Source organism: Gobio gobio, assembly GCF_949357685.1.
Source record: "Gobio gobio genome assembly, chromosome: 10".
In the NCBI taxonomy this organism is placed as follows: Eukaryota; Metazoa; Chordata; class Actinopteri; order Cypriniformes; family Gobionidae; genus Gobio; species Gobio gobio.
In genome coordinates this window covers 40,309,981-40,325,277 of record NC_137116.1, presented here as the reverse complement: position 1 = coordinate 40,325,277, position 15,297 = coordinate 40,309,981, and the positions used below count along the sequence as shown (strand labels likewise).

Sequence of the window (15,297 nt, the reverse complement as noted above, 5' to 3'; positions counted from 1 at the left end):
ATAAACGGCAGTGTACTTTATGTAGCTGCTGGTTGCATCAATATTGACAGACATTTTTATTTAAAGACAGAGTTTGTTCAGTAAACCACTGTTCAATAAAAAAAACATGGTCTGTTTTTCCCCCCTTCTTTACCGAAAATATACCAAAATGTGACTTTAAAAACCGAGGTAGATATCAAACCATCATTTTTGTGTACCGTTATACCCCTGCTGCATACATAAGCAGCATTCTGACAGTACTAGAGTCATGCAGCATTCAGTATATAGAGAAGAAACTTGTGACGTGACTACAATGGTTCCCTGTTGCAGAGAAATCCTAGAGGTTATTCGGCTCTGGAAATCAGTGATGGCCTTGGTTCTGTATTTAGTCCCAAGATTCAATTCCAGGAATAACAGGTTACAATCATGCTTGTGTATATGAGTAGTAGGCACTGAATCAGCTATGAGAAGATGTGACTTCTGGTAATCTGTCTTACCACATGTGCAGAGAGTGTTGACTGGAAGTTGAAGAGCACTCCAATGGCGGTGATCTGCTCCAGCCATTTACGGCTCACCTCTTTACTGTCCTCTTCATACTCTCCATTATTGTTGAATCGCAGATTCAGTGCGCTCACAAGCTGTTCCGCCAATGCACACAACGCCCCCACCAGGGACTGGCAGAATATGACATCTCGCCGCAACTGGAGTTCCGTGTCTGTGATAGTACAGAAGAATTCATCACATTTGTATAAATATTCATTGTGTTGGGAAAATATTGTATTACTTTTTACTTGTTTGTACCACATTTTAAGTGCCAATAAATTAATGTAGTTAAAAACCTGTTGTCTTATTTAAGATTTTCGTTTTCTATCATCCTTATTCAATGACCCAATCATTTGTGTAAATTATAATATAAATTACAATATAAAATGTAATTTTATAAATAATATTGTGTTTATATTCAGTACTCGGTTCCAGAAATAGACACACTACCATTAAAAATGTTGATGTTGATACAATGTTTTAATGCTTACATCAAGGCTGCATTTATTTGATCAGACATGCAGTAAAAACAGTAATATTGTAAAATATTATTACAATTTAAAATAATGTTGTTCCAACAATGTTGAAAACAGTCATACTACTTAATATTTTGGTGCAAGCCATGGTACGCCATGATTTATTTCAGGATTCTTTGATGAATAAATAGATTAAATGAACAGCATTTATTTTATATAGAAATATTTTGTAACATTATAAATGTCTTTACTGTCACATTTGATCAATATGCATCCTTGCTGAATAAAAAAAAAGCCATACTTCTGACCCCAAGTTTTTGAACAGTGCTGTACAGGTTCATAATACTCAAGGTCCTCAATTCAAATAGTATTTGATTTTATTCATCAAATTGATTACATCTAATTAAATATCATATCATAAATATCCAATATTAATTTGCTGTTAACAGATCAGCATAGAGTATATCCCAATCTTTGGTGTGATTCCTGAATGTCCTAAAGCAGCTGTAAGCCATGGTCCGAGTGTGTAATAGTTTAAGCAGATGGTGGGTTTCAGTGCAGCACTGGGTGGGAACAGAGTTTGGAGCTGCTGTCTGTGTGGAGTAGTAAGGATAAGGGCTCTAGATCAGGTTCCAAAGCAAACGCTCAACAGCTTCCATATGTCTCCCACCACAGACCCCACGTGTCGAATCCACTCTCTCCTTTCTCTTATTTTATCGGTGGCTACTGCTCACAAACAGACACACCCCACTGCAACTTGGCAGCACACAAACATATGTACGCACTCCCTGCTACAGAATTCCAATAAAACACCCTTATCACAGCACATAGAGGTGTCTGTAAATACAGGATAATCCAAAACAGTAGACAAATCACACACTGCAGTTGCCTTTCTGAAATCTCACACACATGATGACGCAAGTGCAAGATCGTGTAAACATTCTGAGTTGACTCAATAGCTATTTGAAATTATCTACATTGATCAAGTTCAACAAGGCTTAACTTACCAGTGCATTTAAGCAATGCCAACAAGAGTTGACTCCTTCCATCTGAAACACAGTTACAAAAAGACATGAATACAACCCACCACACTAAAATACAGGACAAAATGGCTGTATTACAAGGCTTGGGTAACTTTAACATGAAACCTTTTTATTTTACCGAGTTGCATTTCCACTGTGCTTTTCCATTGTTTTTCGATTTAAACATGCTAGGCAGACATGTGACTGTTGCTCTTGCGTTATTTGCAGCATCTTGCGCGAGACATGGCGTTATAGCATCATGGTGCTCAAGTTAAAAGACGTTCAACTTTTAATGTACACATCCCTAGACCTTTTTTTATAATTCCACTGCCCTGTCTCATGGTTTTAAATGCAAAAAAACAGTTGACACTATTTCAACAGTCCACTTTAGACATTCTACTAACTATAAGTAACTTTGCAACTACATGTCAACTACCAGTCATTAGAATATTAGTAGACTGTCTGCTTAATATCTGCTCACACTTTATTTTTGGTTCCTCAACAAACATTCTACTGACTATAAGTAACTTTGCAAGTAGCACTTGTCAACTTACTCTACTAACCCCAACAGTCAACTTATACTCTAATGAGAGTTAGTTGACATGTCGTTGCTAAGTTAAGTATATTTAGTAGAAAAGTGGACTATTGAAATAAAGTGTAACCCAAAAATGCATTTCCACTGTAAACGCGCTCGATGGACGGTTGCACTTGCGTCTTTTGCAGCATTTCGCATGACATGTCGTTCAAGTTAAACCTTTAAAAATGTCTCTAGACTGTTTTTTTTTTATTCCACTGCCCTGCGTCTCACGTTTTTAAATGCAAAAATGTTTCATGAAAAGCGTGAATAACACTTCAGAAAAATAAGAACGAGGCAGACATGAATGCAAGTTTGAAGTTGATTTTGGAGGACATCACTAGCATCTTGACATATCCTAGTGGTAACGTTTCTTTTCGAATTAATTTATTTCGAATTACTTTATACAAAAAAGCAAATAGGGTTATTCTGATTTTTGATATTGATTGTCCAGGCTTAAACATACCCTCTACGAAGCGATGGAGGCTGTTAACTATAGATTTGATTGAAATAGGCAGGTTCCAAGGGTCCTCCTGGATGTTCTTGTGCAAGACGTGCCGCCAACGTATAGTCCAGTCATCTGTGTGCCGAAACTCTAAGGAATGAAAGTGAGGGTGAAAATAAAAGATGTTCATACATGTGGTTTGCAATATCTTACAAACAGATCGACAGGTGTAACTGGCAGTGTGAAAACACAAAACATTTTTTTTATAATAATTGCTGTCAGACCCTCTTTTTTAAAAAAAATACAAAACGGGCTAATTATAAACACCCCTAAAATACATAAAACACATAGGAAGAAACTACTGTGGTATCCTCACATGCAGAGGTAATAACGTACAGATGTAAACAGAAACATTCACACACCCCTACCCAAAATGTCCCCCACACACTAACGGAAAACCCAAAAACACACATCCCTCAAATGAGTTTCCAAACATAGCACACACTCAAATATGGAGCACACCCTGACCGGGCGGTACCTGGCTGACTGTGGTCGGTGTGAAAATGCTTGGTTTCCTCACAAGCTTTGCTCATGACAGGGCCCTTCAGGAGACTGTTGATAGAGTCAACCTGAGAATGAAAAAGACACAGTTAAGCCTGTCACCACACACACATCCTGTGCAAACTGAAGACCGGCTACACGCCCTTGCTAACGCCGGACCTGCTGCTTTCAGTCTGTCCACATGTAACCTGTCTGCGCTGGAAAAAAGAGCCCATTATTGATATCTGGGAAATTGAGAGGAGGTCAAATTCTGGTGACCTCCAGAAGACGATGGGTTTTAAAGGTCAAAGAGCAGAGGTTTAGAGGTCAAAGAGTGCTCACTAGAGATGTTGGTAATGTGATAAACGATACTGTGGGAGTTAGAGAGGAAGAAGAGAGGGAAACTAAGAGGGGATGTATTGATGAAGAGCAAAAATAGACAAAATAAGGAGGTGAGTGGTGTCAGACAAAGGGCAACAGTTACAAAGGGAATATCAAGTTTAAATGGGTAAAATACTTTGATTTATGAGTGGGGGAATCAATTTACCTGATTGAAAAGGTGTTCCAGACATCCGTGTAGTTTATCCTGCTTGTCGAAAGGGATCTGCATATCACATGGTAACTCGTCTCCTGAAAAACAAAATAAAAGTAGCAATTCCCTTTTAGTAATCGTTCTGAATTTCAACATTGTAACCACATCTGAAAGACGACAGTTACCTGAGCCCATCTCATCACTGCCCAGGTAAGAACTGTTGCTCCGGACGCTGGTGTATGACAGCACTGAGTCCCGGTTACTGTTACACTCACTGTAGAACACACACACACACACACACACACACACACACACACATACAAATGTTCTCAGTTCATGTGATAAAGAATGCTTGTAGAGACCAATTCTGAGATACTGAGAAAATTTGATATTTAACCATTCACAAAAACGTTTTGAACCATTCTGAAAGTATTATAGTCAGGCTATAGTCTATCAGTCTGAATATAGTCAATCAAACCAATACAGAGTTTAGATATTATTCAAAGCTGAAGAAAAAAATACAAATCTAAAGGAGAACTTCACTGAAACTAACAATTTTTCAGGCTCATTTAATGATGAAATTTACTGCAATACAGCAGCAGGACAGTTGAACACATTCATCAATTTGTCAGGTCCCAGAGTTATGGATTTTGATTCAGCTGATATTGCTTAGGAAAAAAAATGGCAAAAATATATATAAAAAGCAAGATTCCACAAATAATTGCAACTGCAATTGGGACACAAATGATATTTAGAAGAATATTTTTTATGCTTTGTCTTTGATTGCACAACATTAAAATGTTGAGGAATCATTACAACAACAAAAAACGTTCCAGAGAAGTAAGAATGTCATACTGGTTTGGAACATGGTGAGTAAATGATGATAGAATTGTCATTTAAACATCAACAAACTTTCACATTTTTTTATCTACTAAGATCAACAAGGGGATGTCTACTTGGCAGCCTTGAATTTTTTACTCCAACAGAAACAAACTTTCAATATGTCGTTTTGTGCTCAAAAAGCTTGAGAGGGGAAAACAGGCTGTACTTCTACCCACTAGTAGTAGAAGAAGAGTAGTTCTAGTAGTTCCCTTTCCCCACCCCACAATGAGAGAGGCCAAATTTAGCACTGCCGCAAGCCAAGAATGGAAGCAGATCAAGCTCATGACCAGCAGGTTGCAACACTCCCAGAAGTTGAAAGAGAAAAAAAGGAGCATTCGCTCGTATTTTACCATTCAACCTCCTGAACCCTTGAAAGTTCATGTTCCCTAACAGCCAGCCCTATTCTCACGATAATAAGAACAGACGGCCTACCTACATCCCACAGACAAATCCAGTTATTTACTGTAAGAGCCTAAATAGAGGAAAAACGTTTCTATCTATAAAACATGATGGCTGCAGCTGTTCATGAGCTCACCCTATCACGGAGTAGAAGGATTTTAAAGCGGAACGCCACATAATGATAGAGGGTGCAAGGGCAGGCATCCGTTTATCCCGACAGAAGCATAAAATGCACTCGGCTGTGGTCAGTCTCAGTTTTGCCCTGCTCCGTCAGGTCTAGATCACAACCAAACAAACTTTGCTCCATATAATGATGACATGACAACAGTGACTGAATGTATTCTTTAGTGGTTAAAAAGGGCGTCTGGGTTGCTGTGACACAACAGGTTCTTTGTAAGGGATGTTTATCGTCCCCCTACGTGTCTGTTTTAGCAACATCTGCTTGACAGGAGGATCAGACAGAAGCCCAGAAGCCCCGTCTCGCTCACTCTCTGCTTCACACGCGCGTGTGTTGGAGGAAGACTGGGATTTTAAATCATCTCATGGAAAACAAAATATTAGTATGAAACTCATAAGTGAGAAGAAAGTTGCTGCTCTTTTCAATATGGACATTTTAGAAACCGGTTTATTAGACAGATAAAGAAAGGAGGGATGATAGAATGTTGCAGGCTGGACGCAAAACTGTATTACACATTTAAGCACCCAAGCTTGAACGTTTCATAAACCTCAAAAATCTTTTCCCCACCTGTACGAGTCTCTGTAGCTCATGGTGTCATGTCCAGAGTCCTCCTGATCATCTTCATTCACTTTAAAGCACACTCTCTTGTTCATGCTCCCGCCATGCTCCGTCTTGTCATGGTCCGTCTCCTCCGGTATGGGAGAGGTTGAGGGGGCGTTCTCAAACGAGGGTGGCTCGGAGTCCTGCGGCTGGGTCGGTCCAGTTATCGATGACAGAAGTCTAAGATGAAACATATTTAGAAAAGTTTGGAAACAGCGAGACTAATGAATTATGAGAGTGCGTTGACACTAAACCTGTGTTATGAGTTGATTTTTCCACTCATGGAAAAAAGGATGCACTAAATTGTTCAAAAGAAAAAGTAAAGACTTTGTTACAAAATATTAAATTAAATGCTGTTCTTTTGAATTTCCTATTCATCAAGGACACTATATTAAAATATAAAAAATAATTAATAAATTATTTAAAAATTAACTTAATTAATTACTTACTAATTACTCAAAAAATTCCTTTCCCCATAGGTTGTCTATGAAAGCCTGTAGACTGATTTTTATTGAAAGGACTCCGGACGTTTTTGCCAGGAGAATCAAAAGGATGTGACATTTAAGCTCGCTCCCGAGAGCCTCTCTTCCGTTCATCGACACATGAAATTAATACTTACAATGTGCAGGATAATGCAGAAAGAAATATTCTATACTATAATGTCAATGTGTCTCAAAAAGAAAAGGGATTATTTAAAATTATAGTCTCACATACAGCCAGATTTTTACTGTCTATGGTCTCAAATATACTTCAAACTATCACAACAGTGTAATTTTAATAATCACATCTGTTGACATGGTGTCTGTGAATTGCAAAACTGGTGAGGACATATCCACATTGCTACGATCAGATGTTTTCTTAACTGCTGTTTTCTCACCCCTGTAATGTTTGTTGAGTTTATTTTGTTATTAGGCAGAAAGTGCGCAGCACATTTTCATATTCATCTAAACATCGCTCTCAGCAGCGTGGATGGTGTCTGAATGTTTGTTAACAGTATATCGCTACAAAGGACTGATGTTCTTTGCTACGAAAGCAAAGAACAGAAAATAACTTTGCATATATCAAGTATATCAAGGTCTTGAATCACACGGCCACTGGTAGTGCTAATAACAATTGTTTCAGAATTCCACATATCGCCCCTTTAAATTAGTTTATTGTTCTTGCTTATTTAAACAGTGTTTTAAAAGAATAAGGACAAAAGTCCCTAGTTGAACAAACAGCCTTATATTTTACTAATGAGCTTTGTTCTTTTATGGGATAGGGAAGTGTATACTGACAAAAAGGCACTGGGAGAGAGGTGAGGGAATGGGACTGGGAAATGACTCCATTTCACTGACAATTAAGTTCTACATCAGCACATGCTAGCCACTGAATAACAAACATTTGTTCCTCCTGAGAGGCTGTTGAAATGTTTCCTCTGCAGTTGTCTGTTATGGCTTCAGTCTTGTTTTTTTTTCTGTCTGAGCCCTACATATTTTTAGACTGTTATAAAAGAACATCCTAAAGTTTTGAACTTGAGGAACTCCTCAAAGAGGAGGCCACTAAAACCTACTTGTCTAAAACAGTCCCAGCTTTCAGAGGAGAATCTTCAATTCATGCAGTGATGTGATTAAAACGTTTTACCATTTATTTTTTGCCATTTTAAAAGGTTTTTGATCAAATACAAAAACCATTTAATAGAAACTGCACTCAAAAAATATATTTTTTAAGCGTGTTAAATATTTTAGATTAAATGCATATAGAAAATGCCTATTTTGAATAATTTCCAACTTTTAAAAGGTTAAATCTATTTGAAAACACTATTTTAATACACATGTAAACTACCTCACCACTTACACATCTATCTGGGCCACATATTGCTTCATCTCTCGCACTGAAATATCCAGGCGGTTATAGAGGCAGATGTAACTGTCCTGGCTCTCCGTGTCTTCCTGTTTGAGGAGGAAGCTGAGACCTCCCTCTTCATGCTTCCTGCCGTTCTCCGTGCTCCCCTCACTCTCCTCTGTCTCTTCATCTAAACTCGTGCAACTCCAGGAGGGGGCCGCCATGCTGGTCACACAGTGCACAGAGTGGGACATGGGATTCAGATTGGCTGCAGGAACAAAATGACATAAGATTTATTTATTTTTTTTAAATCACTTTTCTCGATTCATACAGCATTCTGGATTTGTTTTTCCACTAAGCTTATTGCAATTCAATCTGGGATATATAAGCAATGCTGCCTTACATTTAGGCCTAGATTAGAAGACATATTTATGGTACCTAGACTTTGCAAGAGCCTTCATGCTGGGCGCATGCCTTAAAATGCTGTCTAGGGACACAGCGGCAGCACACTAGGTTTGGGCTTCTGTGACTGTGACTCAATAAAACAGAAGAATTGAATGGCTGAAAACCAGGGAGGCGTACTGTTGCATGTGGTAAAGCCATGGACCATGAGGCTTTAGGCTGCAGAGAAGCGTACCGAAGGAATTTTAAACATCTCTGACCGTGAGACAACTGTAGAGCAGATGTGTAGCCGAGACTGAAAAATAAAACATCTCGTGCTGAGGAGCATACGGAACAAAGCATTATGTGGTCCTTTTCCCAGCTACACGTGGCGGCTAGACAGTTAGTTGGGCCACAGCAATCTGGGCAGGTGGAGCCAAAAACGTAAGCCAGACGGAGCAGCTTGGCTTCAAGTTTGAGGGATGCCCAATAGAATTTCAACATTTCGTCAACATTGCAGGACGGTTTGGAATTTGGATTTGATAGTCTTAAAAGCATCAGTTAAAATGACTTGTGGGGGAAAAAAAATCTAATAAATCAAGAAAAAAAGAGTTTATTTTTTTATAGGTATATTGCAGCTAATCTAAATATTATTTTTTATTTTTGTAAAGAAAATAAAAAAATGCATTTTTACAAAATAGCAGGCCAGGAGAACAACAACAAAAAAAAGTTGAGTTTGCCAATTTGTTGTATTTAATGATAAAGCTAATATGATATAAGTTTTGCCTTCTTAAATAAAGCATCATGCCTCATAAACAAAAATCAAAAGTGATGAGAGATGCAGGCGTTAGGCCTCATTAAGTTGAAGATTGTAGGCCTATGGGACAGAGGACGATGACATCACTAAAAGCTACTTATAATGGCCTAATGGTGTCTTAATGGAGGTCTAATGGAGGTGCTTTAAAAAGCTCTGGATTACTTTGGGAATAGCAGGCCATGATTTTTACAAGACCTGGGAGGTTTTCACCATAAAGCTTAATTACTATTTTACAACTTTCAATGATCGTAATATGGAGATTTGGTTAACTGAGCCCATGAGCTGAATCCACAGTGTAAATAATTCCAGAAAAATCAATCTGGGAACGAGTGATTTTAACATAGAAGTATTTAATCAGTCATTTTTTCTGACTTAAAAATTCTAAATTTCTCTATAACACATTTTGTTAAGCTTTTATGAGAAATAAAATATATTAACATTTATAAAACAATATTTAAATATTATAATAAATACTATATAATATTTAACATTAAATCCCTCCAGTTATAAATGGTAACATAACTATGCACCTTGGTCGGGATCAAGGCCGAAGAAAGAGTTCTTGCGTCCGAAGCGGATGCTGAAGGCCCGTCCGGCTGAGGAGGTGTTCTTTGGACAGGACACCTGCATCAGGTTCAGGTGACAGTTTGTGGGGACGAAGTCCATGCAGCCCAGATCGTGAGGTTTAGTGCTCGCCTGCTTAAATGTGGGCCAGGCTTTCGTCTGCAATTCCTCCACAAACTGACAGGAAGAGAATATTAAAGCACCATGAACCAGCACTTGCTAAATATTTTTCATTGAATATGACAAAATATAAGATTTAAAAATTAATGTCTCAAAACATTGTGATAGTTCTAATATGAAGTGCACCAGTGAGTATGACAAAACGACTAAGTAACATGAAGAGACACCACACCTGTTTGTAGTTGTAAATGCGTTTATCTATGCTCTCCAGCTTGTTGTCACAAATGTTTCGAAACTCAAACTGTGGCATCGTCACCACCTTCTCATTCTGAGACATTAGCTGCCGGCAGCTCTTCACAAACAGACTGTCGTCCTTCACAAAGGCCTCCAGTATCTGAGAGAATATATATATAGGCCCAACCATGAGTAATCAGAAACAAGATTCAGAAGTCATATATTCATTGTTTGACACTTGTCTGACCTTTGCAGCGAGGTTGAAGCAGCCCTTGGGTTCCACCATCTTCTCCAGAACACAGTGTTTGATCCCTGCTGTGCTGACGTACTCGTACACAACCCCATGTTCCACGTGAACATTATCCACATTCAGACTGACTGAAGGAACGTCGTCAGAGACGGACAACAGTTCCAGCCTTCTTACAGAGCCTAGAAAATCCAAAGAACACACTATAAACAATCCAACCAGAACACAAATTAATGTGTACAGGACCATTTAACCAATTTTATTTTTATTTAAGTGTGTATTTTTATTTTCTGTTTAGTGGATATTGTTCAGAAATAGTATTGCGTTTTAAAATATCCGTTCTCAAGGCTTTTGAATTCATAATAGTTTCCGTTAACGATAATAACTTTTTTGGGTACACCTGTCATTTGCCAGCACACACACACACACACACACACACACACACACACACACACACACACACACACACACAACCTTTACCTGTTCCATTAGTGCAACCATCCTCTGAATCTGAGCCATTCTCACAACCCCTGATAGACATCTGCTCTTCCACATCCTCATACACACGGTACGCCCACTGACCACAGCTCTGTGGCAGATGAAAGGGAAAAGAAAAAGTCACAGAGGGAGGAAACAGGTACTGTATAGAGTGTCAGAAACAAATAACCTCAGGGATCATCATATGTGGGCCTACATCGGCCAGATTCTCACCATGTCTTGCTGCTCCAGGACAGGCTGATGGCCACTGAAGTGCTCCAAGACTTCCGGGTAACTGCTCTGGATCATGTTGTTGCCGTTGACTTTAAGCACACACTGACCAGGCTGAAGACCCGCTGCTGCTGCCTTAGAGCCTGTATACACACAACAATAATGCAAAATGACCTTAAATGAACCAAAGAGATGTCAAATGGATGATTTTGATGTGGAAACGTTGTTTACTTTACATATATAAAAGATTATACTATACTTTACATATAGGCAAATCCAAACTGGTCTAGACACAATGTGCTTGATGTGATGTTTGCCATCTCATCGGTGTTGACAAAGTAGCAACCTGTTTTTGTTGTACTTGAATGCATTTCAAATTTTTTTTTTATTTATTTTTTTATTCCTGACGCCTACTCTTAAAAATAAAGGTTCTTTATTGGCATCTATGATTCCATGAAGTACCTTTAACATCCATGTACCCTTTCCATTACACAAAAGGTTCTTCATGGTGGAAAAGGATCTTCAGATTAATACAAAATGGTTATTTTAGCTTTTTACATGTACTCCTAGGTACCTGTCCTGAAATATCAGCTCAATGAAACATGTTAGATCATAAATGTATGCCCATAATGAGAGAGTATGCGACAAAAAAAAAATTATCTTGAGAGCTAAATAAAGAAAACTGTTTGATGTAGAGATTTTAAATCGAGCATTTCAGCCGCAACAATATGATTTATGAGACAAGAAGAACTTATGATTATTGTTTATTAACAGGACGATTTCACATATTCTCAGCTCTGCCTTGAATAGACCACTTATTCTGGAATTTACACCCCTTGCATTCAGGGGCATTGGCAGTGATGAAAGATCCCATAATGACACATCATAAATCTCTTTCTGCATTTGTCTAAGTGCTGTGAAGATGAGCTAATGGCTTTTACTTCAAAAAGCTCCTAGAATGTGCTTTTTAAATCCAGAAACATGTGCAGGGATCCTGAGTTTGGGTTCAAACATTGAAGAGCTCCAGATGTTGATCACATGACCACAGCTGGTGTCACGAATTTGCTTCATTTCAAAGCTTTTTATAGTACATTAGCATCTGCCTGGCAGGTTAGACGGAGGGAATGCATTCCTCAATTCAGAATTACATGCATGAATTTTTATGGAAAAAACAGGATTTTGGTCTGGTTTTTGAGGCCATAATCACTTCACATATGAATGCGACAATGTGAATGTGCTTTCTACAAACCAGGAGAACTCACCTTTCTTAACTGCACGAACGTAAGGTGGACAAGAACCGCAGAGAACAAATGGAAGCGTGCCATGAACATCTGGAATCTTCACAATCCTATCAGATGCACACAAAGATACGACAAGCACATAAGCTAGGCTTTTTTGTCCCTTTTATTTAAACAATAGGACATGAGCAAGTGTTGTACTAAATGTCTTTTGTGGTATCTTTTCATGGATATCATTATTTGGGACACATAAAAGTGTCTACACTGAGGAAGTGCTGGCATCCGCTTAAACATTAATGAATTTTCTTTTGAAAACAATCGTGTTTTACCATGTGCAGCTCTCCTGCATGTAACTCTAACACCAGTAGTGTTCTTTTACACTGTACCTGGCTACATTTAACACATCTGAGTGTCTGTGCGCAAGTATCTGATTTCATGAACGTGGACTCACTCTTTGTTCTTGGTGGCCACCAGCAGTCTGAGGGAGCGGCGTATACAGAAGGACTGGTTGATCATGGTCTCCACCTCAGAAAAGGGCCTCAGAAACACCAGGTCCTCATTAATGGAGTAGATTTTTCTCCCCGACTGCAGGCCTGCCATCTGGACAAAATAATAAATATTAATATATAATAATATTAATATATAATAATATATATATAGAGAAAGGACATGTTCACAATACACAAATTAGGTACACAAATTAGGTTGTCAAATCACCTTTTAGTGGTTAATCCTGTTCTGCACATACAGAGTTCAGTAATTTACATGAGAGACAACTGCATGCTACAATCAAGTTAACTGTGTACAGAACCAAACTGAACAACTAGCTGTCTGTGAGACTCCAGAACGTTGTAATGGTTACCACGTTGTCAATCTAGCGATTTCAGGAGAGAGTCGTGTTCTGTACACAAACAGAATGATAATATAGGGGTCGTCACTGTTGAAATTATACAGTGTATACGTGGCCAAAGAGAAAAGACAGAGAGAGAGGAGAGCGAGAGACAGAGAGATGATTGACATGTTAATGAGGATTAGAGGATTGTCAGAAGAATAGGAGAGGAGAGGAGAGGAGAGGAGAGGAGAGGAGAGGAGAGGAGAGGAGAGGAGAGGAGAGGAGAGGAGAGGAGAGGAGAGGAGAGGAGAGGAGAGGAGAGGAGAGGAGAGGAGAGGAGAGGAGAGGAGAGGAGAGGAGAGGAGAGGAGAGGAGAGGAGAGGAGAGGAGAGGAGAGGAGAGGAGAGGAGAGGAGAGGAGAGGAGAGGAGAGGAGAGGAGAGGAGAGGAGAGGAGAGGAGAGGAGAGAGGAAGGAAGGCAAGAAAGAAAGCAAGAAAGCAAGAAAGCAAGAAAGCAAGAAAGAAAGAAAGAAAGAAAGAAAGAAAGAAAGAAAGAAAGAAAGAAAGAAAGAAAGAAAGAAAGAAAGAAAGAAAGAAAGAAAGAAAGAAAGAAAGAAAGAAAGAAAGAAAGAAAGAAAGAAAGAAAGAAAGAAAGAAAGAAAGAAAGAAAGAAAGAAAGAAAGAAAGAAAAAAAAGAAAGAAAGAAAGGCGGAAGGAAGAGGATGAGGGAGGAGGACCAAAGGAAAGAATAGATAAAAGAAAAGAACAAAGTAAGGAAAGGGGTGGACTAACACATTTGGTACAATGGTGTGTTACACAGCCTAAAAGAAAGGGCAAGTTTTAAAGAAGGAGAGAGTAAAAAAGATGAAGTAAGTGTGAGGACTCTGTGGAGAATATGATGGGACATGCTTAATTGCTTCTCCCAGATCTCCAGAGAGCAGAGCTGTGAAGACAGAGGGAGTGAATGAATTAAGCAAGCGTGTCCTGGACCCGACACATGAGCTCAAGACTGCAGATCTTGTGCCCGTGGCACAAGTGTCAGGACATACAGGACTTCTACTCATTCACTGTATTAATCACCATTACAGTCACACTCTTATCTTCTGCATCTCCTGTGAGCAGCAGTGTGACACTTTAATATGGACAAAACGTCTCGTGTCAGGTCTAACAAGCACGGTGGGGATAAAATTTGTGGTGGTTTAGATCTTAACCATAATTATCTAATAAATCTTCTTCTATAAATGTCTGGCAGGGCTATACATTGGACGAACACAAATAACCCTGTGCACTGAAAATAACGCATCGGAGTTGAAGAGGTCCTCCTCCAAATGACACATAATGATCAGGGTTTATTCCCAAAAGGCAGACTTATCAGATTAGATCCACACTACATGTCCAACAAAAGACCTAGGCAAAAAGAGTTGGAGAGATCTGTCCTTCAAGAAGAGTTTAAGAAAGGTGAACACATTATTAGACAACCCCACACACTGGATAAAAATAAATGGACATCTTTCAGATTGTATTACAGTAGAGCGTGGCACAAGACAGGGATGCCTCCACTTGGTCTTTCCACTATATACGTATATAGACTGTGAATAAGTCAAAATGAGATAAAATGGTAACACTTTACAATAAGGTTTCATCAGTTAATAACATTAGTTAACTAATGATGAACTGCACTACTATGGCATTTATTAATCTTTGTTCATTTCAACATAATACATTATTAAAATCAAATCTTGTATTTGTTAATATAAGTATAACGCACTGCAAACTAACATGAACAAACAATGAACAGCTGTATTTTTATTAACTAACGTTAACAGATTAACAGACACAGTAACAAATGTATTGATTGAATTCATTTGCAATAATAATAATGTACATCCAGCCGGTTGTTATCGCAGAATAAACCAACAAAATATATTGTCTTGAGTTAAAATATTTTATTAGCTCTGAAGCAAAGATTTCGCGAAGAAAAACAGTTTAAAAAAACTGCTCTAAGCCTTTATCTATTGCTGAAGATTTATTTTTACCATATATGTTGAAATTAATGCTGAACATTAGCCCATGATTTACTCACCCTCAAGTCATCCTAGGTGTATATGACACACTTCTTTCAGATGAATAAAATCGGAGTTGTATTAAAAAAGTCCTGGCTAA

The 15,297-nt window shown here is 38.5% G+C and overlaps 1 protein-coding gene across 1 annotated transcript in view; it reads right to left on the bottom strand.

Moving 5' to 3' along the window:
* prex1 (phosphatidylinositol-3,4,5-trisphosphate-dependent Rac exchange factor 1) overlaps nucleotides 1-15,297 on the bottom strand; it is an 88,072-nt gene that overhangs the window by 9,258 nt on the left and 63,517 nt on the right. Inside the window, exons 18-32 of the mRNA XM_079828131.1 lie at nucleotides 12,755-12,903; nucleotides 12,328-12,413; nucleotides 11,069-11,208; nucleotides 10,838-10,946; nucleotides 10,358-10,539; nucleotides 10,109-10,270; nucleotides 9,723-9,933; nucleotides 8,007-8,262; nucleotides 6,138-6,350; nucleotides 4,297-4,385; nucleotides 4,127-4,209; nucleotides 3,578-3,668; nucleotides 3,061-3,189; nucleotides 2,006-2,047; nucleotides 477-694 (exon numbers count right to left, since the gene is read on the bottom strand). Of these exons, the coding sequence (XP_079684257.1) occupies nucleotides 477-694; nucleotides 2,006-2,047; nucleotides 3,061-3,189; nucleotides 3,578-3,668; nucleotides 4,127-4,209; nucleotides 4,297-4,385; nucleotides 6,138-6,350; nucleotides 8,007-8,262; nucleotides 9,723-9,933; nucleotides 10,109-10,270; nucleotides 10,358-10,539; nucleotides 10,838-10,946; nucleotides 11,069-11,208; nucleotides 12,328-12,413; nucleotides 12,755-12,903 (2,160 nt within the window). The remainder of the gene's footprint in view (nucleotides 1-476; nucleotides 695-2,005; nucleotides 2,048-3,060; nucleotides 3,190-3,577; nucleotides 3,669-4,126; nucleotides 4,210-4,296; nucleotides 4,386-6,137; nucleotides 6,351-8,006; nucleotides 8,263-9,722; nucleotides 9,934-10,108; nucleotides 10,271-10,357; nucleotides 10,540-10,837; nucleotides 10,947-11,068; nucleotides 11,209-12,327; nucleotides 12,414-12,754; nucleotides 12,904-15,297) is intronic.